Consider the following 21,716-nt stretch of genomic DNA (forward strand, 5'->3'; position numbering starts at 1 on the left):
AGCTTGCTCCAATACTGAGGAGACCTAAGAGACAGCCACAGCAAAAATTGGACCAAGATGCCAATACACTGCTGGCCTCATTTGAAGGAAGATATGGTAGGTGCCTATGCAAAAATTCCTCCAATATCCTAAAACACAGCATGGTAACATGAGAATCCAGTAGACACACAAAAGGAAGACTTGACCATTCTAACCCAGAAGTAGAAGAAACGACTTTGAACATAACTTTATGAAAATGATGAATACCTTTAAAGAAGAAGTGAAAAACTCCCTTAAAGAAATTGAAGAGAAGACAAAGTTGGAAGAAATGAATAAATCCCTCAAAGAAACCCAAAAATACCCATGATAAAACAATCAAACAAGTGAAAGAAACAGTTGAAGACTTGAAGACTGAAATACATGTAATAAAGAAAACACAAACCAAGGGAATTGTGGATATGGAAAATCTGTTCATTTACAACAGGAGCTACACAGACAAGTATAACCAATGGAATATAAGAGATAGAAGAAAGAATCTCAGGTGCTGAACATACTATAAAGAAAATACTCATTGGTCAAAAAACATTAAATCCAACAAATTCTTAACACAAAACATTCAGGAATTCTGAGCCACCATGTAAAGACCAACACTAAGAATAATAGGAGTAGAAGAATAAGAACTCCAGCTCAAAGGCACAAAAAACATATTCAACAAAATTATAGAAGAAAACTTTCCCAACCTAAAGAAGGATATCCCTATGAAGACACAAGAAGCTTACAGAACACCAAATAGACTGGATCAAAAGAATAGCATCCCCTAGCCATATAATAATCAAAACAAAGAACATACAGAATAATGAAAGAATATTAAAAGGTGCAAAGGAAAATGGTCAAGTAATATATAAGGTAAACCTATCAGAATTATGCTTGACTTCTCAATGGAAACCATGAAAGCCAGAAGGTCCTGGATAGATGTGTTGCAGACACTAAGAAACTATGGATACAAGCCCAGGCTACTATACTCAGCAAAGCTTTCACTCACCATCTATGGATAAAGCAAGATACTCCATGACAAAAGCAGATTTAAACAGTACATATCCAAAAACTCAGCCTTACAGAAAGTACTAGTAGGAAAACTTCCACCCAAGGAAGCTAACTACACCCACAATACCACAGAAATCTTACTAAAAGAATGTTTCTTAGTAAAAGAAACATTACTAAAACTTAAATCATACATCAACCCACACATACCAATAGTAGGAGATTTCAACACTCCTCTCTATCCAATGGACAGTTCAACCAGACAGAAACTTAAGAGAGAAATAAGAGAACTAACAGATGTAAAGAATCACATGGACTTAACAGATATCTATATAACACTCCACCCCCCCCCCAAAAAAAAGAACTCACTCAAAAGGAGTAGAAGACAGGAAATAATCAAACAGAGGGCTGAAATCAACAAAATAGAAACACAGAAAACAATACAAAGAATCAATGACACAAAGAGCTGGTTCTTTGAAAAAAAAAATCAACAAGATTGACAAACCGTTATCCAAACTAATCAAAAGATGGAGAGAGAGCATTCAAATTAACAAAATCAGAAATGAAAAGAAGGACATAACAACAGACATTGAGGAAATTCAGAGAATCATTAGGTCATACTACAAAACCTGTACTACACAATATTGGAAAATGTAAAAGAAATGAACAATTTTTTAGATAGATACCATATACTCAATGCACCAACCTGTGCTGTCGACTGTAGAATGATGCACTTTCTCAGCCTTCCTCCTATTGTGGCAAATTGCTCTGGAAATTATGTCTATCATCATCTAAACCAAGTATCATCATATCTTAAACTAACTAATAAAACCAAAGGAAAAAGGTGCTGGCAATATAGTCAATAGGGCGTGCGCTACCGGAGAATGTTTATAAGAGCAGTGTTCAATCCCTCAAACTGCCTACAGGACTCAAAGTCCATTTATTTCTTTAAATTTTGGGCAAACCTATTATTTCTTAGGTCAAGATTTTTGTCAAGATATATTCAGATTAAATAACAGATAATTAAAGATAAGCATAATACCATAAGTGAATTGTCTAATATGTCTAAATTGAGAAATTATAGAAGGAGAAAAACCCAGAAAAACTTATTAGCATTTAGTTCTCAAAAAACTTAAAATAATTGAATACTTTATTTTTGTTTTTTTAACATGATCATCTTATTGACATTGATGTATATAATAATATGTAGCATAAACACAATGTGGTTTTAATAAAAAATCCATTTATAACAAGCCAACTTGTGGTTACATGACCATAGAGGACACATACTGTGGAATAGTTAGAGATCTTTTTATTTATACAAAGATATCGTGTACATCAGAGGCTCACCTTAAATAAACAAACATGTTTCAGACGATAAAGTTTGAGACTGACAATTTCTCAGAAACTACTTCTTAATTCTGAATCCAAACCCATTTGAAGGCAGATCAAAAGAAGATAGAATTACATTTTTATATTATTTCCTCTGTTCATATTTTGAAAAAACCAAGCTGTTTTTGAAATTAGGGAGTTGGTAGTCAAGTATTCACCATCACTCTTACCTCTCTTAATCAGGAAAGACTTCTTCAATAGGGATTTTAGCTGTCTTGCTGGTCTTACTGCACTGTGGCATATTTTAAAAAGTAATATTTTAATATTCATATAAAAAATTTACCAAATGTTTTCCTAAAATACATTAGAGATTTACCATTAGCCATTAAATTGTCCTTCAATCAGTTGATTAGGTTTGGTGACAATTTCCTTAACACTTTTTCTCATGCGAAAAAAGAATTTAGTTCACTAAAAACATAGAAAGACACACACACACACAAAGAAAGAAAGACACTAGTTTCTCCACAGAACTTTTTTTAATGCTGTAGTAACTGATGGTCACTCTTGTGCTCAATGTAATTAGTACCCCGATTCCACTTGTCATGTCATCATCTGTTCCTAGAGCATCACAGAACCCCTCTCTCTCAGGTTACTTTGTGGGCTCTCAATGCATGTGATGCTATCTCTCACAAGGTTTGTTTGTGGACCATAGAATAGATTCCTGCTTCTTCTAGCACTATGACAAGATACCATGGCCTAGGATATGGTCAGGCTGTCCCTTAGTAGTCCATTCATGAGTGGACTTGAAACTACAATCGGCCTGTTTCTATGCCAAATGAGCATTGCTATTAACTTAATGAGATAAAAATATGAACAAACAACAATAAAACTCACTGGAAAATTTCAGCTTGAGACAGTTTAGAACTCTTAGTAGAAGAGAACATAATTTTTACAAGGTCTGTCTTTGAACAGTTGTAGCTACTGTAATTTATGAATCTGCACTTTGGACCTTTTAACTTGGAGTAATTTATTAATAAATAATTAGTAATAAGCAATTTACTAATGTGTATCAAATGCTTTATGATACATGTTCCCACAAATGATAACACAATTGTCCTCTATTATGGAAGTAATCACTTAAGATGAGCACAGAACTAGCTTGACATACCACCTTTAATTTTCTGCCAAATCAGTGTCTGAGATAGCAGATCACTGACAGAAGGGGCCTTTTACTCTATGTTCATGTCCTACTGATGGGGAAGACAAAGCCCCTTTTATAGACACATAAAGAGTAAACATGCCACAGTTTGGCTCTCTACATCCAGATAATCTACTGAGATCCAGAGACTTCATTACTGTAGAAAACATCTCACAGGAATGGAGAAGTGATGGATGGAGCACTGTGGTAGGAGGAAGGCATGGGATCTTCTACCAACTATGAAAGGGTGCTACACAGAACAAAAGGGCCTCTGCATGTGGAGATGGTGTCAAAGGAGGTAAACAATTTGTTGATTTCTTGTAACACTATGTGATAATGCAGAATGATCCCAAGTTCTGTCAGCTTTCAGAAAGACAAATGCAATGAAGATCTAGTTCACTAGCTGATTTCAGGAAGTTTTGAAAAGGCAAGGAGTATCAGATGGACATAGTGTGTATGGTAAACATTAGGAAGCTCATTTTCCAAAACACCGAATTGGTACAGGGGAAGTGATGGTTGAGTAAAAACCTCAGGCCTATGATCTAAAAACAATAAATTTTCAGTCTAAAAATACATTGAAAAAACTGTGGGGTTGTAAGACAACACAAAAATTGAATGTATAAATCGGTATCTATCTGAGAATACAACCAATAATTAGCTTGTTATCTTTGAATTTCCTTAGTCTTTATATATTGTTAGACATTACCTGCAAGAAGGCTTTATGTCAGTGCTGAAATTTTCTTCTAAAAAAATCAAAATTAATTCATTACAATGCTAGAGAAATATAACACATAAAATTATTAGACAAATAGTATAATTTTTTAGATTAATCTAGATTATTCTAGAGTAAATACTCTTTTGTAAGAAATTTTCTCATGGGGAATTCATTCATTTTCTTAATATTTCAAATAAAAGAAGACTTAAATTTAACAAGCATAATACCTAAAGGTAAACACCTACCCATAAACAATTGAGATTATCCTAAATTATCTATCTCAGACAGATGGAGAGTGGCATCCTTACCAGTATAAGCATCAATTGACTGTGTCACAAAATAGCTTCTGTGGTTCTTGTTTGACTTTGGGATAATGACACTTGAGAAAAATTCTAGAGTCTGGATGGTGGCACACAACTTTAATCCCAGCACATGGATGGCAAAGGCAGGTGGATCCCTGTGATTCCCAAGACAGCCAGAACTACCTAACAATGAGATGGTGTCTCACAAACAAAACAACAGATTCAAAATGGAAAAAAAAATCCATGAGCCTATACACATTTTTGTTCTTCAGGGAAACAAAGAATCTTGTTCAGCTTTTTAGTTAAAATTGTTCATTTTATGGTACAAAATGCTACCACTGGGACTACATGTATGGCTTTTGTCTTTTGTATCAGGGTATAATCTAACAGAAAGAAAGAGAAGAGGGGCAAAGACTTTTACCTAACAGCTCAAGGGAGTGCAACAGGATTCCTCTCCTCATCCCTGTTGAGGGAAGAAGTTCCTTAGCTTTATCTGTGTTCCCAGCCTTATATGCAGCTTAAAGGATGCTCATCAAAGCAGGCATCATCTCCCCTGAAAAGAATTATTGGAAAGATCCCTCCCTTGGTAGTAATAACCCCGAGCTCTACCTCAGGTGAGAGATCAGCAGAGAAGAAGCTGTGAGACTGGAGCAGCAAATTCCATGGGCTTCCTTCTGACATAGGATCATTGTACATGTTTACATATGTAAACAATAAACTCACTCAATCCTTCCCTAGACACTTGCAGCTTGCTTTTAGAAATAAACATTTGAGTTGGGCAGTAATGGTACACTCCTTTAATCTCAGCACTTGGTACCAGAGACATGCAGATCTCTGTAATTTCAAGCTTAGCCTTGTCTACAGAATGAATTTCAGGTTAGGCTCAAAGTCAACACACAGGAAAACCCTGTCACACAAAACCAAAATAAACATAAGAAAACAAAAATGAAATGAAACCTTCATTTATTTTTTTTTTTGTCTTGATTAAAGTCAGAGAAACTTAATGTGCTTTTATAGCATTCCTCATGACTCTGGAAGGTCATTTGAACCACCAACTAGTGGACTGGGATTGCGGCTCAGTAGGAAAGCCTATGCTTATTATGCAGCAAACTTCATAATACAGTGACACAAAGCTGTCTCCATTACAATAATATTGACTCTCTTCATCTTACCTCTTGAGGGAAGAGGGTTTTGGATGCACTACCTAGTGTGGTTGCCACTGGCAACGTAAGGTATAAAAGACACTGTGGTGACAGTTGGTGAAAATAAATACTACGTGGTGCTCCTGACACTGCCACAAAGTCTCTCCAGACTCAAGGGAGAAGCAGATAATTCTTTGAAATACAGAATGATGTCATTTTCTACACTCTGCTTTTTTCCAATATTTATTCCTGAATCATGCTTTGCAGCATGGAAATGATATTCACCCTTACCATGTTCTATAAGAAAAACTAAAGAGAAAAGTACTGAAGGTAGGGATAATGGGTAGGGTGCTTGCCTAGAATGCTCCCAAAGCCTTGTGCTCAATGTCTAGCTCTTCAGAAAACCAAATCAAAACAAAAAAGAAGGAAAGAAGAGAAGAAAGGAAGGAAGAAAGAAAGAAAAAGAAAAGGAAAACATGTCAGGATTGATAAGTCTTTATAAACTCAATACATTCATCACAGAACGAAGCTTTCACCTCTAAATGGAAGATTTCTAAAGAAAACAATTATACAGTAGGATAAAACTGTCCAAATTGAGAAATTGCACAGACCTTAAAGAGGTCAGAAGACTTTAATTATATCATAAGGTAGGAAATTATTTAATGAAAGTTATTGATTACTGAGGTTGGTTTGTGACATAATTACATTCTAGTGACACCTACCTGTGTACTGTTATGCAGTACAAAATACAAGACTTTTGTCATAAAACTCAGGGAGAATATGTATTTCTAATAATCCTATTTGCTGCAATGTGACTATGGAGGACACGTGTGTAAAGTTGATTTCTCCTTTATGCAAAGGCAGTACAGATATCAGCATTAATATAAAATAAGCAATGTTTTGACAACATATTTTCACAGTTGAAAGTTCTTTGAAATAAATTCTTAATTCTGACTTTTCAGAATATTTGAAAACCACAGAACTGCATGTATACTGGATTTCCTTAACTCCTTTTTGGGGATCTAAAATCTTTACTCTTCCTTATTTTCTTTAGGGAAGGTAGGAGCAGTTGGAGTCATTCTTACCTTTGTTGGAGTTGGCACACGTTTTCATTGATTGTTCTGATTCTACGGCAGCTGCTCCTCCACTGTGACATATGTTTAAAAGTGATCATCATTTAACTATTCATATAAAAATACTTAGCATGTTTTCTAAATTCTTTATTTTTGAGTCCCTGATATATCTCTCATTAGATATTTACAAATAATTTTTTGAAACAGGTCTCATTATGCAGTCCAGATTACTTTAAACCCACTATATGCATCATGTTGGTCTTGAAATCAAAGAGATCTCTGTGCCTCCTGTTTTCCAAGTTCTGGGATTAAAGGCATGAGCAACAAGGCCCAGCCTAAGAACTCTATACTAATTCTTCAACAGTTGGTGATGATTAATGACTGCTGTCCTTCCCACCTTCCCTCATAGAGAAGAAACAGAGAAAATTTAGCTCTTGATGAAAACTCTCTCTCTCTCTCTCTCTCTCTCTCTCTCTCTCTCTCTCTCTCTCTCTCTCTTGCACACACACACGAATGATAGCAGTACTTTTTCCATAGATTTGCTTTGAATGCTCCAGTAACCTTGTATTTCTATGCTCGTGGAGTCAGTGTTCCTGTTCCACTCATCTGCCTGCTTGTCCCTATGGCCCCACAGTCCTATCTGTCAGAACTCTTTGGAGGTATTTTGTTGAGTACTATGCTTTCAATGGTCAGTATATGAAAAAGTTTTTTTTTTTTTTTGCTTCTAAGCATCTTTCTGCCTGCATTCTTAGAAGCCGTGACAGTTGTAGCACCTTTAAATTGTTTTAACAGTTCTTTCATGTGTGAATGCTGAAACCACCGCCTGGCTGTTTCTTTGTTCATAAGCCTTTTTGTGTAATCCTGAGTCTTTGTAACTCATGACGAGCTTCCAAACTCAAGAAAAGCAACACTCTTTTGTCAGCTATATTCTTCCCAGGTCAGAGCTAAGACTGCTGTACTTCAGGGCCTATTGCCAGTATATTCTGGACCAGCAGCTTTATTTTCCTAGTTTCTGCTTTGGCTGTCATCACAGTCTTGGAACTTGTCATGGGGACTTTTCACCTGCGGTATGAACCTAGTCCAAAATAGCACCACTGCTGAAGTGATCTCCAGAAAACTAAGAAAACCTTCAACCTTGACCACTATTTCCAATGTCTTTTTAGCAGATAATGATCCCCAGTCTTACTAGATCAACAACCTAAACTTACTTTTTCATCTTCATATTTGATATGCATTCCTGTTCACATCTGTGTATGCATTTGTGTCTGTTGATCCCAGTGCATGTTTGTTAGGTCAGAGGACATCCTTGACTGGCAGTCCTTGCCTCCTAACTTAGTTTTGAGGCAGAGTTTCTTGTTGTTAACAGCTGTAAAAAGCAAGACTATCTAAAGTATAAATTTCCAGACAGTCTCCTGTCTCCATCTCCCATGTCCCTCAAGGTTCCCTGAGATTAAGATGCACACAGCACATGAGGCCCTTTCTGTGTTCTGAGGAGTTGAACTCTGAAATCTTGGGTTTGTGTGATAAGTACTTTATTCCTGAGACATGTTCCTAGTTGTGAATTCCTAAAACTGTGCTATTCCATGTCAAAGTCACAAGCATACTTTATTTGCTTAAAAAGTACCAGCTTTACAAATTTCTGTCTGTCTTGTATTAAAGGAATAATAAATGGCCTCAAATGGTTCTTCATAGAGGGAAACACAGGCCCTCTAACTGTATTAGAGGTTTAATTGAAAGTGCTCTGCACTCAGAAGCCTTAGTTCCATAATTAATAACACACTTATAGCCACCTCTTTAATTTAGACACAAAGTCTTCTTTTAAAAATTGAGTGTTTTAGAGCCAGATAGATGGCTCAGTGGGTATTGTCACAGTAGCCAAGAATTCAACAAAAAGTCAGAAACTGTGTAATGTATCTATAATCCCAGCACTTTTATAGTACAAAGGAAGTGGAGGTAGTAAGATACCAAAGAGGCTTCCCTGCTTACCTGGAGTAAGTGGCCAAGTGCCAAATAAAAATAGAAAAAATGCTTCAAATAAGATGGAAGACAAAGCCATCACACAGTGTTGTACTGTGTCTTGGTTGGGAATATCAGTGCATGCATGTCCTCTGACACAAAAACAAGTACATGAAGATGAGGGATGCTAAACCGTGTTTAGAATATATGGTACGTACAAAGTGTATTTTCAATAAAAAATACACAACACACAGGCTTTACTTTTTAATTCATCTGACTTTAAACTTGCATGTATGAACAAAAAAGGTAATCATTTAATTTTTAATGCTGAAATCATCTTAAATACCAAGTGTCCATTTTAGAGCTGCTATTTCTGTGATAAAACACCATGACCAATATGAACTTGGGGACCAAAGTATTCATTTGGCTTATATGTCTGCATCATAGTTCATCATTAAAGGAAGATAGGGCAGGAACTCAAACAGGGAAGGAAGCTGGAGGCAGGAGCTTACAGAGGCCATGGAAGAGAGCTGCTTACTGGCTTGCTCATTCTGCTTTCTTATAGAACTCAGGGCCATGAGCCCTGGAACAGCACCTCCCATGATGTGTTGGGCCCTTATCCATCAATCACTAATTAAGAAAATGCCTTACAACCAGATCTTATGGAGGCATTTTCTCAATGGAGTCTTAGTTCTTTTTACTCATTTTGGACAAGTGTCCCTATCCAGATTAGCTGTTTCAGGAGTTTGGGTGTACAGATTCACATCTGACTAACACAGTGTCAAGATAGTTCAGACAGGACAGGGGAAAATAATAGCATCTGGTAATATCATCTAAATGATGGATACCCTAAACTATTTGCTTACTCAAATTCACTTAAAGCAAAGTGAGTGATCAAAGAGACAACATGATTTGAAAAAAATATTTAAATTGAATATATATAAGAAGAAAATATATAAGAAACAGGCTAAAAATAATAAAATTATACATTTCAGTGTTGATAATAAAGTTGACACTTTTCAAAGTAAACAACATTAATGTGAAGTTGCCTTAACAAGTAGAAAATTGCCAATCAAATCAGATTAGAAATGATCACTTGTTTTTGAATGGGAAGCTGAGCCCTGGTACACACTGTTCCTTTGTTTATGTTGGAACAGTCTCTTTTCCAGCTCACACTCCCTGTGAGCTAGTCTTTCTCAACATATGCTTATGAGTTGAAGCCATTTTCCCTCTAGCATTTTAGTGTTCATTACTTGAGCAATGACACCCTCAAGAACAGCACTAAGATTGTAAAAAAGAAATGGTACCTATTTGGTGTAAGCTCTGAAGGTGCATCTCCACCGTTCTCAATTAAAAACTCCGCCATTTTAAGTTGATTTTTAAACAAAGCGAGTTTATAGGGTGTCAGACCATACTGTAAAGGGAAAATTTCATTTTATAAATTGACATGCTTTTCAAATGAAAAATGTATCACAGATTTTGAAAACAAAATGAGTCACAAAAGGATAGATTTTCTTTCAGCCCTTGCTGCAGATTCACACAAACAGGGCTTCCCTTTCCTTTGAAACATCTTTCCCTGTCCAACAATGCCCGTGAACACCACTATTTCCAGAACTTCCCACAAACGCTTGCTGGTTCCAAGTTTCTTAGCTCCATAGAGAGCTCAATTGCCCCAATCCTAAAACATGGAGATAGATTTGGTATGCTTCTGTTGAATGAGTGAACCCAAATGGCATCTCTGGAGCAGTTTCTCAACCTGTTTTTTAAAACTATTTTTCCTAACCTAAAAATTTTCTCCCAAACCAAACATCATTTCCTGTTGTAGTGGTCCAAAAGATGCTGGAGGAAGACCTCAGACTCAAATGGTATGTAAACACAGAGTGCTTATTCTTCAGAAATAGCCAGCATGCAACAGTCCATCACCCATATAAAGTGATAATGAGGACCACGGACAAAGACATACAGGCCCTTTTAAAGTGGACGTGGGGAATTCTATCTTTTTAATCTTTTAAATATTTTTTTTCAATAATTGGGCAGTCAGGGAGCAGTTACATGGGGTCGTGTTGATTGGACAGAATTAGTAACAGTTTCATCCATTGTGGGATTTTTCTGTCACATATAGTCAGTAGCAGCCAGATCCTGCAACTCTGGTCTCCCGGCCTTATAAGGCCAGGATTGGAACTGTTTAGCCAATTGGCTAAACTTGACTGGGGAACATCCTGGATTCAGGCTTAGGTCATTAATTACAATGGAGTTGCTCCTTGTCTAAGATAGAGTCCCATTTTGGCCCCTTTGTTATGTACATATAAAAACTGAAAAAGTTAAGTGAAAATGTCTTCTCAGCATGTTTTCTTCAATGATCAAATTTCCACATTTACCTGTGTGCCTGTGACCTTCCCACTCTAGCCTCATCTCTGAGGGACAAGTCACATCAGTAACTTCTTAATTGCAACAGATTTCTGTTTTTTCTACAGACATTTATCTTAAAATTATTTTTTTCTATTGTTTGTGTGTATGTGAAGTATGTGTGGGCCCAAGTCCTTTACTTGTTGAATTTTAAAGTAAAGCCCAAATCTGAAACAAAATGTGCTGTGCTGAGTTCCTTTAAGTTCCTACAAAACTATGAAAAACAGATTTGGAAAAAATGCTTTACTCTGAACAGATTCAGTGAGACTGCTTGAGCTTCAGAATGTGGAAAGTGATCCGAGAGTCATTGCTAGAAGTGCATTGTGAATGAAGTTGAATGATTCTTACCTCTGTTTTGGCTTTAATGTCTACATTATACTCCAGCAGTTTGCTGACAACTGGTATGTTCCCTCTGCAAATGGCGTGGTGGAGGGCAGCATCGCCATTGGCATCTACAATGTGGGGATCAGCCCCATGCATGAGGAGAATAGAGATGCATTCTATATTATCCCGCTGGGCGGCCTGTGGGTATTGGATAAAGAAAGAGACACTGAAATCAAGAGCTTTAATAAGCATTCCAACAATTCCATTGACTAGTTACCCTTGGATCAGACCAATTGTTTAGGTCATGCATATTATCCCTCTCAAGTAACCAGACTTTCCTAAATTCATAACCTCCCCACCAAAGTTTTCCAAGTGGTAGAGTTTCAGAGGTGTGCCACCACACCTAGATATTAAAGGATTTCACTAGCACTGTTTGGCCATTTTTATAGTGGGGGAGGTTGCTTGTTCATTTGCTTGTTTTGATAACTTGACACAGGTTGAAGACACCTGGAAAAAAAGAATCTCACTTGAAGAATTGGCTCCACCAGACTGGACTCTGGGAAGCGTGTATAGTATTTTCTTGATTGAGGTTGATCTGGGAGGGCACAGCTTCCTAGGGGTGGTGGCATGACTGGGAAGGTTATCCTGAGTAGTATAAGATATTTGAGCAAGCCTTGGAAAAAGCCACGGGAAAGCTTCATTACCCCATGACCTCTGCTTCATTTCAGGCCTCAGGTCCTGATTGAACTCCTGACCTGGTTTCCCTTCATGACTGACTGTGATGTGGAATTGTAAGCCAATAAACCTTTCCTTTCCTGAGATGGTTTTGGCCAGTGTTTCATCACAGCAACAAAAACCAAACAAGGATAATTTCTAATCCATTTTATACCAAAAGTGTTTTGCGATAGCTACCTTAATTAGGGGCGTGCAGCCTTCATCATCCTTCATATTAATATCGGTACAGTCGTTGGATGATAGCAATGTTACTACATTAGGATGATTATGGGCAGAAGCGTAGTGCAGTGAACTCCTACAAATTGAGAGGACATTTTAGGAAATTACAGATTATTATGTAAAGGCACATTCAAGTAGACACCAATGTGCATTTCCTTCTGATGTAAAAGAAGAAACTAAAATTTTCTTATTTACTTATTTCTCTACTCAGGTGTTCATTTTCTGTGCTAGGCATATAGCACATGGCTGTCCCATTCAAGGCGAGTTGCCCTATCACAAGCTTCACTCTTCCTCAGAGCAGCCTCTCTAGATAACAGGAGAATGCCCAGTAGATTGAACTCAGATTGGATTTGAATCCTACTCTAATAACCGAGTGTTACTAGTTAGAACATAGACCTCCTATGAGCTCCACAAAACAATCTCTCCATCTGTAGAATGGGGATTCAATACTGCAGCTCTCTTATACAGTGCTGCTGTGATGCTTCAACTCACATCTTCAAGAGCACGTACAAATTCTTCCAGCACCTGACAGCTCAGTGTTGCTGGATACAATTACAATTTGTTCCTAATGGTAACAAACACAATATTTCAATGAAGAGAAATAGCAGAATTATACCTACTGCAGATGTGAAAGTTTTTACTCAAGTATCTTTACAATATTTTAAAACTATATTCCCTAAACTGGCCTTGAACTTGGTAATCCTCCCAGTAGGTAGGAATGCAGGCAGTTCCACTGCACCCACCTTACTCTTTATTTCACACTTTAGCATCGCTGATGTTTGCCACTTATAATTCATGATATTTTATGACTATAATTGGCAATATTTTTTACTTTGCTACCATACAAAATAAAAGGTCACCATGCAGTCCATTGTGCCTGACATCCAATGAAATATGACACAATCCACAGGCCCATGACACTTCTAAAGGTCACATGTTCTATGTAAATTTCTGCTCTTAAGACTATGAAATGTAAACTATTTAGAATAGCAACAACAACAAACAAAAATCTAAAATTTCAGTCATCAATACTTTAATTTTTTTCATTTCTCTTTGCCCAGAATTAATGTTTCTATATTTGCTGCCAACAGGGACACAGCATAGTCCTCAGTCAATAGACAAAATGTCCATGTTAATATAGACACCAGGTGGTAGCAAATGGTTTTGCCTTATACCTCCATGAATTAGCACCAAAACTTATTAAATCTATCCAGAAGGAGATAACCCATGGTATCATAGCTCCCTTGCTTTGATTTTCAAAAAGTTTAAAGACAAAAATTACTAGGGATTCAATTGAGCATCATTCATTGTTTTCAATATTTAAATTTATAGAACGTCAGGAAAGCTGACTGGACAGAGAAATGTAATATCTTAAGAATGAGAGGGTCTTGAGAGCTAGTAGATTTGTATGCTGTACAGTAGATATCTAAGTTACGTGCAAGGAATAAGTGGATTGGCAGAATGGATAGATACAGCTGGAAAATTCAGTGTTTTTAAAGAATCCACTTATTAAGCAAAAATACTTTGAAACAATAATTTACTGTTCTATTATTTGTAGGAAGCTCTAATTTGGAAGACTGAATAACTATAGACTAAATAACCTCACAACTACAGACATAATCAAGAAGCATGTGAGCTATGGAGAATCTACTGTTGAGGGTCATTGTTTCCTGCCTATAAGCTAGTGAGAAACAGGAAACAAGGACTAGGAAAGAGGGCTGCAGTGATTGTTACAACTCAGTTGGAAAATAACTCACCCTGCAAGCCTGAGACCCCAACTTCAGAACCCCCAGCACCTTGAGAAACTGGTGCTGGAGATGTGGATACAGGAGGATCCCCAAATCTATCTTGCCAGCAAGTCTAGGTCAGTCAGTATACTCCAAGACAATCAGTCAGACACAGCGGGGATTTGGGTGAGAGAATCTGTCTAAAAAGCTGAGGTGGAGGAACCACAGGGTGGTTCATCAGGTGGGGGCACCTACTGGCAGAGCCAATGGCCTACGTTCAATCTCCAGAATCCACAACATGGCAGAACACAGCTGTCGATAGTTCTCTTCTGACCTTCACACACTTAGTTGGCATGTGTGAGGCACAGGTGCACACACACATATGATTTTTTTTTAATGAGATGAAAAGAAATTTTCAAAGAGAATGTCAACCATTAGCCTTCATGTATGTACCAAAACACACACAACATGTATATAAGGGGCCGGGGGACAGAGTTATAGTTCGAGTTGATAATTTCCTTATGAAATCCCTCAGCAAGCATGAAACAGACATAAGATTTCTTGTTAATTCTTTGGGTTTTTTTGGCTTTGAGTTGGCTTTTTATGTGAAAATTTATCTTGTGATACAATTTTCTGTGTTGCATATAACATAGCATTAAAAACATATACATTATAGGGCTGGAGAGATGGCTTGGCATTTACAAGCTCTAGTTTTTCCTGCAGAGGACCTGGGTTTGATTCCTAGCACCCACACAGCAGATCACAACTGTCCATGACCCCAGTTCCAGGAGATCCAACACCCTCTTCCTATGCTTGTGTGGTACACTGAAAATACATGCAGCCAAAACACTCAAACCTAAAAAATTATAAGTGTACACATAAAAAGATGTATGTGGTTTTCTTAGCTAAATTCCTTTAAAGCTCTCAATAAAGTGCTCTAAAAGAGACAATGTAAAGGGATTTGTAAACTAACTGAAGTTCTTTGTTTTGCTTCTCTTGAAGAAAGCCTCGAAGCTGCCCTTCCAAGGTGTGCAGGTTTCAGGTGCCTAGGAGCTTAAAGCAGGTACAAATCCAGAGGTCTCCTTGAAAGAAGAGCCTTAAGCATGACATCTGCCCTCCCACAGGCTGCAGATCTGGAAGGTATGTTTCTCCCTGGTAGACCCTGACTGTCCCCAACAGTTTCTGCCCCTCCTGCCCCTCGCCCCTCCTCAGGCCCCATTACCTGCCCCTCCGGTCGCACTCATTAACATGGTGTTCACTGGCATTGATCAATCTCTCGACTAATTTGACATCACCCACACTGGCCGCCCTTTGGAATCGGCCCACGGGATCGTACCCAATTAGGTACAAAGGAAATCGCTGCTGTCTTCTACCCAGGCACCCACAACCCAGGCATGCGGGCCACAGGCGGGTATACCAGCGAGACCGCTGAGGGGCCCGAATGGTTAGGGCATCATATTCCATATCCTCCTGCATGTTAAGGCTCAAGGCTCTACAGGCCCTCCTGGCCCTCCCGACAACCCCGCCCCCCTCCCAGCCCTCCTGGCCCTCCTGGCCCTCCTGGCCCTCCTGGCCCTCCTGGCCCTCCTGGCCCTCCTGGCCCTCCTGGCCCTCCCGGGCCTACTGCCCCTCCCTTCCTTCCCCTTTAACCACCCCCACCCTCCCAAACCCAATAGTAAACGTTCAAAATCTGGTTAAAACTCCCCACTGAACCAAATAAGCGTCCTGCTTGGGCAGATCCTTGGTTCAGTGTGAGCTGAATTCTGATTCACTCTTAGCAACACAGTTCTAGGGGCATAGTGATGCGCTATGAGCTCACAATGGTACTCAGCAGCTGTGCACCGAGGTTGTGTTCTGTGCCTGCCCATGTCAGACTCCAGCGACAAAAGCATACAGTGCTCAGTACATGTAGACAAATATTGTATGTTTTCTCTTTTAAGGATGTTATGGTTCTGATATGGGAACTTCAATCTGAATACCCACAGAGGTATGGAACTTAGTAAGGGACCAGGAGGGAGGAGAGGAAAGGAAAGAAAAAAGTCTATAGTGTTATTTAGCTGTTAAGGAAAGCTAGAATTGGATGGTTTAATGAAAGGGGGATGGGACAGAAAGGTAAAGGAAGGAAAATGGAGAGGGACAACCAATACTAAAGGTCCTTTGAAAAACTATATGGACACTGACTATCCTAGAATCTTCCTTTACATATGTGAAAGGAACCCACAGGGAGACAAAAAACAACAGGGGAGTGAAGACTTCAACTAGATATCTTGTGCCACCAAATGACACCTCCAGTGCCAGGAACAGGTTACAGCCTGTTGAGTCATTCACCAAAGGGACCCATGGAAACCACCAAATAGCACAGGCTATTGCCAAGGCTCTTGGTTGCTCACACAACCTGATGTTAAGGTCTTGTTTCTGGAGGTAACACTTATGTCACTGAATATGGAGAAGTTGAGCTGGTGTCTAACTACATTATTCACCTACTAACCACAGTTCACTGTACTGGAAGGTACTCTACATGCCCCTGGAGGAGAAAAGTAGTCCTCAATACCTCTCAGCACAAACCCTTCAACCTATAACTACACCCAAATGGAAGGAAGCTCACAGATATTTATATCTAGGGGATCCAACACCCTCTTGTCTCTTTGCAGGCACCAGACATGCACACAGTGAACATACATATATGCAGACAAAACATACATGGACATGAAATGTGATCTGTACATATTGAGAAGTAATACATTTATGTAGTAAGTTTACTCTTTTAAAGTATATAACCCAGTAGGTATTTTTTACTATGTTCTTACAATAACGCAACCATTATTCTATTTACTTTTAAAATAATTTTGTCATTTGAGAAAAACCACTTTATTCATTAGCAGTTACTCTTCATTTCTCCAGACCCCTACCACCTATTAGTTACCAATCTAACTTTCTGTTTCAAGTGTCTCATTCTGGGTATTAAAGAGAAATCAAATCATCTAATAAAGAAGTGTCCCATTTTTCAGTCCTTTTGGTTACTTTCAACTCAATGTTTGTGATATTTATTCATGTTATAGGATGTATCCTTTCTCTACCCCTTTCCATGACTAGAAACTAGACCACTGTATTAACACACCACCCTTTGCTTACCTACTCATCAAGCAGTAGGTAATTGGGGTATCTCCTTTTTTTATATATACAAACGCTCAGTTGCTAGTAGTTGCACCAGAAGTAACGTAGCAGGTTCCTGTTCTCTGGCATGTTCACACTCTCATATGTGTCCCAGCACCTGTGCATGCTAGACAAGTGCTTTCCCTGTGACTTATATCCTCAGCATGCAACATGTACTTTTCAGTTCTTAGACCATATTTTGCTGTCCAGCTTCAAACAACAACAACTCTACCTGGTTGATATGACGTCATGATACTGATAGCGCTACTACAAGACCGGTTTTGGGTACCAGCTGCACAAGACGATCCCAACTTGGTTAGCTGAAATGGTGCACATCTTGTACAACATTCTGGCCAGACCTCCACAAAATACTCAGAGACTATTTTCAATTTTAAAAGACATTGATCTTGAAATTTAACCATCATTTTACTTTCACAGGATCCCCCAGAAAGAACGTCGCCCCCATGACAGCTGAAAGTAATTTTAGAGGACGACGTCCCCTCTCCCAGTAAAGTTTGCCCCTGGGTTTAGGGACATCATTTAGGGGTTGGGAGGTTGGGGGAGGAATTTTATAAGCTCAGGGATCATTTTGAAAAAAAAAAGAGGGAATGATGGGATAATAGATTTATAATTGTGAGTTACTGCTTTTAGACAAATATATTGGTATCGATTCTTGTATATTGATACAAAGTTAAATTATATTGACTATTGTATGCATACATGTTTCTATCTCTGTTTAAAACATTTTTATGTATTTACATATATTGTATTGATATATATATATAGTATATATTTACCATATTGCAGTGTACATTTCTACCTCTGATTAAGATACTTATATAATGTTTGTGTATTGATATATATTTACCATATTGCAATGTATATTCGTACAGTGTTTACATTTGGAGGTCATGATCCTCATTTGTTACACAGTTGTTCATTGTCTTAGTCTTTAAGTTAGATAGATATTGAGAATTATATAGATAAATAGTCATCTATGTTTGTCATTTATAATTAGACTAATCAGGTTCTCTAGATATATAGAGATTATACTCAGTATAGATAGATAATCTTCAACCTCTTCAAAGAGCTGTAGAAAATGGCCTTTAATCTAACTCAGAGTTTTGTGGTAGTGAGACACAATTGCTCTTGGCAACACCGCTCTATTCCCGAGAGAATGTTGAGCACCAAAGACACTCCACCTGGAGCCTTTCTATTTGGCAGAACTGGCCTTTGGGCAAAGAAATGCCCATACCTCAACCACTGACAGAGATACAGAGCGTGCATCAATGGATAAAACAGGACTGTCATATCCTGCCAAGACAGGGTAAGATAGTTTTGAAAAGTTCCTTGCCTTTAATAATGGTATGTCAGTTATGTTAGGCCTTAGCCAAAGTTGGTTGACTCAACATTGCAAACGAGACTTTGGGTGATTGCCCAGGTAGTCAGTTGTCTCTTTCAATTGTTGCACATTTTGGATATGTCTCGTTTGTTAAGTAATATTTATTTCCTTCTCAGATCTTTGACGGAGTTGAAGATTATATAATTGTAGTTACTTTCTACATTATTTAGACTCCTTGAGATAGAATGTTTAGCAAAACTTTTGTTCTCAATATTGTTTGTTATATTTATTATTTGTTATTATTGTATATAGTTGTATTTGGTTTAGTTCTGTCTTATTTAGACAAAAAGGGGAGCTGTAGGGATAAGTCCCGCCCCTTAGGGGGCGTGTTCGCCTCGGGCTAATGTTTGCCTATAAATTTGGCGAGAGTGCTCCCAGCTGCTTCTTCTGCTTTCCTGGTCTCCACGGGAACGGTGGTTCTGTAAGTCTATTTCTCCATTAAAGCTATATATATATTTTTACAATCTGTCTGCATTCGTTTACGCCATTACAAAGAAGCTTCTCTGATAAAAGCTAAGAGTAGCACTAATCTACAACAGTAAATGTAGAGAAACTTGATAGGCACATCACGTCTACTTACTAAAACATCAGCGGTAGTTTCCCCAGGAGATCCTAAGACCTCCTAAGCATGGTTTTTTGACCAGGTTTATAGCACCAAACATGAATTCCTTCATGTGGAACAAGTTTCAACTCTAATCAGAAGGAGGCTGACTACCTCATAACGGACTTGCCACTATAGCAATACAGTGCTATCATGCCCATCTTGTCTAGTTGTTTGCTAGTGTAGCAACCAGGGTGTGGGAACCCAAAAAATGTGAGTGTATTCCACCTTATCTGAAGGTTAGGGAGTGTGAGCTTAAGTTGTTGCTTTCAAAGTTGTTGACAACAGGTGTGGCTACATAACTAGATATCCTGACCTAGGGTATGGTTACCTGGTGTTTTTGATATCAAGATGGCCCATAGAGGTAGATCTGCTCTACCCTACAGAGGTCGGAGAACTCAAGTATACTTCTGCACCTTCTTTTGAAATAGGAGGTTTTACTTAGGGAGTGGCTGCCTGCAGGATACTTGGTCTGTGGTGTGTTCACTGCACCAAACATCAAATTCTTTGCTCAGGAATTAATGGCACAATGTCTCAAATATTGAAGCAAGTAACTTTTCCATTTATCCTTTGTGTCCTGTCTCTCACCCACCCTGTGGCTCCCTGCACGGGACCAGCCGCCTTCGGGGACCAGCAGCGTGGCCTCCTGGCATGCCCATCTGTCTGTCTTTCCTTGTGAACTAGCTGCCCCATAGAGGTCTCTCACCCACCATGCGGCTCCCTGCCTGGGACTCGCTGCCCTCATGGCCCACTGCAGCCACTTGGGGAACTGCACCATCCCTGCCTGGGACTGACTACTTTTGGGACCCGTAGTCTGTTAACTGCGACGTGGTCTCATCGCCCACTGCCCACTGCCACCACTCGGAGACCTGCAGCACTTTATTTAAACCATTACAGCGCTGCCACCACCTGGCTAAATTTTTTATGTTATTATCGTGTGTGTAGGCACACACTTACTATGGCACAAGGTCATAGGACATCTTGCACAAGTTGCTTCTCTCATTCTCCTATGGCTTCTGGGACTCAAACTCAGGTCAGTAGATTTGGCAGCGAGCACCTTGAAATGTTTCCATTTTAATAGTTCGTTTTCAATAGTTAGTTATCTTCCAAATGATATTTCTTATTATTTTATTTATTACCATTGTGTGTGTTTATGTGTATGTGAATGTGTGGGTGTGTGCCATCGTGAATGTGTCCACATCAGAGAGTCGTGTAACATTTGAGAGTTGGGTCTCTCCTTCCACTCTGGGCATTAAGTTAGGTCATTCATTAGTGTTGGGAGGCAAACACTTACAACCTTGAGCCATCTCACTGATACCCAGTAGTGAATTCTCAACACTTTCATGTTCCATACATTGCTCCACCATTTTCTTTATGGGTTCAGATTTTTGCTTTTTGAAATGGGGTCTCTCTATGTAGCTTTGGCTGGCTTGAAGCTCACTGTGTAGACCAGGCTGGTCTCAGACTCATAGAAATCCACCTGTTTCTGCTTCCTGAGTGCTGGTACTAAAGATATGCACTGTCATAACTGGTGGTTCAGATTTTTTTTGTTTGTTTTGTTTTTCAAGACAGGGTTTCTCTGTGTAGCTTTGGAGCTTGTCCTGGAACCCACACTGTAGAGCAGGCAGGCCTCGAACTAACAGAGATCTGCCTGCGTATGGCACCACCGCCCAGCTAAAAGAGATTTAATGAGGTGATAGATTGGCTATTCTTCCAACTAAAATTTCAGGTGGACGCTGGGATGCTCTGTTCTGTTGTTTTCCTATTGTTTCATCAAAAGGCTGGGGAAAGATAAACAACGAACAATCTTGCTCATTTTCTTTGAATTCAGTTCTTCCCCATCCTCAACCAATACATTCTTTCACTTCAACTGAAGTTTAACTTATAGGAACAAGTAGGAGGACACCCCTCCTCAAAAGAATTATTCCTCTTAGGGTATTTCAACTTTCATGGGCAGCAATATCTGTGGGAGTTGCTGGCATCCATCACAATCAAGCGGTTACAAGTTCATGGCTTTTCATTTTAAAACAGTTTGAGGTCATTGCGAACTTTGGTCAAGAAAACATCGCACCCTGCAAATGCTGAATTTTAGCTGTACTCTCCCTGGAGCCTGCTGGTTTCCGCGGAGAGAAGTCTAATGAGACACTTAGCACAAACGAAGTATTTAACGAACGAGAAGTGTTAAGTTCCATCAACGATGGTCTCCAATCCCAAACAAGTGAGATGCCTCATCTGATTCTTCCAGGTTCTAGTTCTTGGTCCTGGACTGTCTACACAAATCAGGCGAGGGCGATTTTGGAGCCACCATAGAGCAGGCTGGATCCAGGCATCCTGCTTCCGTTTTCATGAAGGGATCACCAGGATCCTGCCTTACTGGGTCGTGGTAACCTGTTAAAGAAATTTTGCACGCA

The 21,716-nt window shown here is 38.9% G+C and overlaps 1 protein-coding gene and 1 long non-coding RNA gene across 2 annotated transcripts; both read right to left on the reverse strand.

Annotated features, from left to right (window-relative positions):
• Positions 1–2,579: 2,579 nt before the first annotated feature.
• On the reverse strand, positions 2,580–6,823 carry LOC142845246 (uncharacterized). The gene is made up of 3 exons (XR_012909819.1): positions 6,795–6,823; positions 4,257–4,293; positions 2,580–2,644 (listed from the first exon to the last, which is right to left on the reverse strand). It is a non-coding gene; the product is annotated as an uncharacterized LOC142845246 (long non-coding RNA).
• A 3,164-nt stretch (positions 6,824–9,987) lies between these two features.
• Positions 9,988–15,625, reverse strand: LOC142844213 (uncharacterized). Its single transcript, XM_075962524.1, has 4 exons — positions 15,372–15,625; positions 12,381–12,498; positions 11,493–11,666; positions 9,988–10,152 (listed from the first exon to the last, which is right to left on the reverse strand). Exons 1-4 carry the CDS (start codon positions 15,623–15,625, stop codon positions 9,988–9,990), a joined length of 711 nt encoding a protein of 236 aa, XP_075818639.1.
• Between the last annotated feature and the right edge of the window lie 6,091 nt (positions 15,626–21,716).

This window comes from Microtus pennsylvanicus, chromosome 2, assembly GCF_037038515.1.
Source record: "Microtus pennsylvanicus isolate mMicPen1 chromosome 2, mMicPen1.hap1, whole genome shotgun sequence".
Classification (NCBI taxonomy): domain Eukaryota; kingdom Metazoa; phylum Chordata; class Mammalia; order Rodentia; family Cricetidae; genus Microtus; species Microtus pennsylvanicus.

Bases quoted from the DNA above. Each gene is read 5' to 3' on its own strand.
- LOC142844213 (XM_075962524.1), bottom strand. From the start codon at position 15,625: ATGCAGGAGGATATGGAATATGATGCCCTAACCATTCGGGCCCCTCAG. The intron at 12,499-15,371 runs GTAATGGGGCCT...CTCAATTTGTAG, and splicing joins GAGTGCGACCGGAGGGGCAG to GAGTTCACTGCACTACGCTT. The intron at 11,667-12,380 runs GTAGCTATCGCA...CAATACCCACAG, and splicing joins GCTGCACGCCCCTAATTAAG to GCCGCCCAGCGGGATAATAT.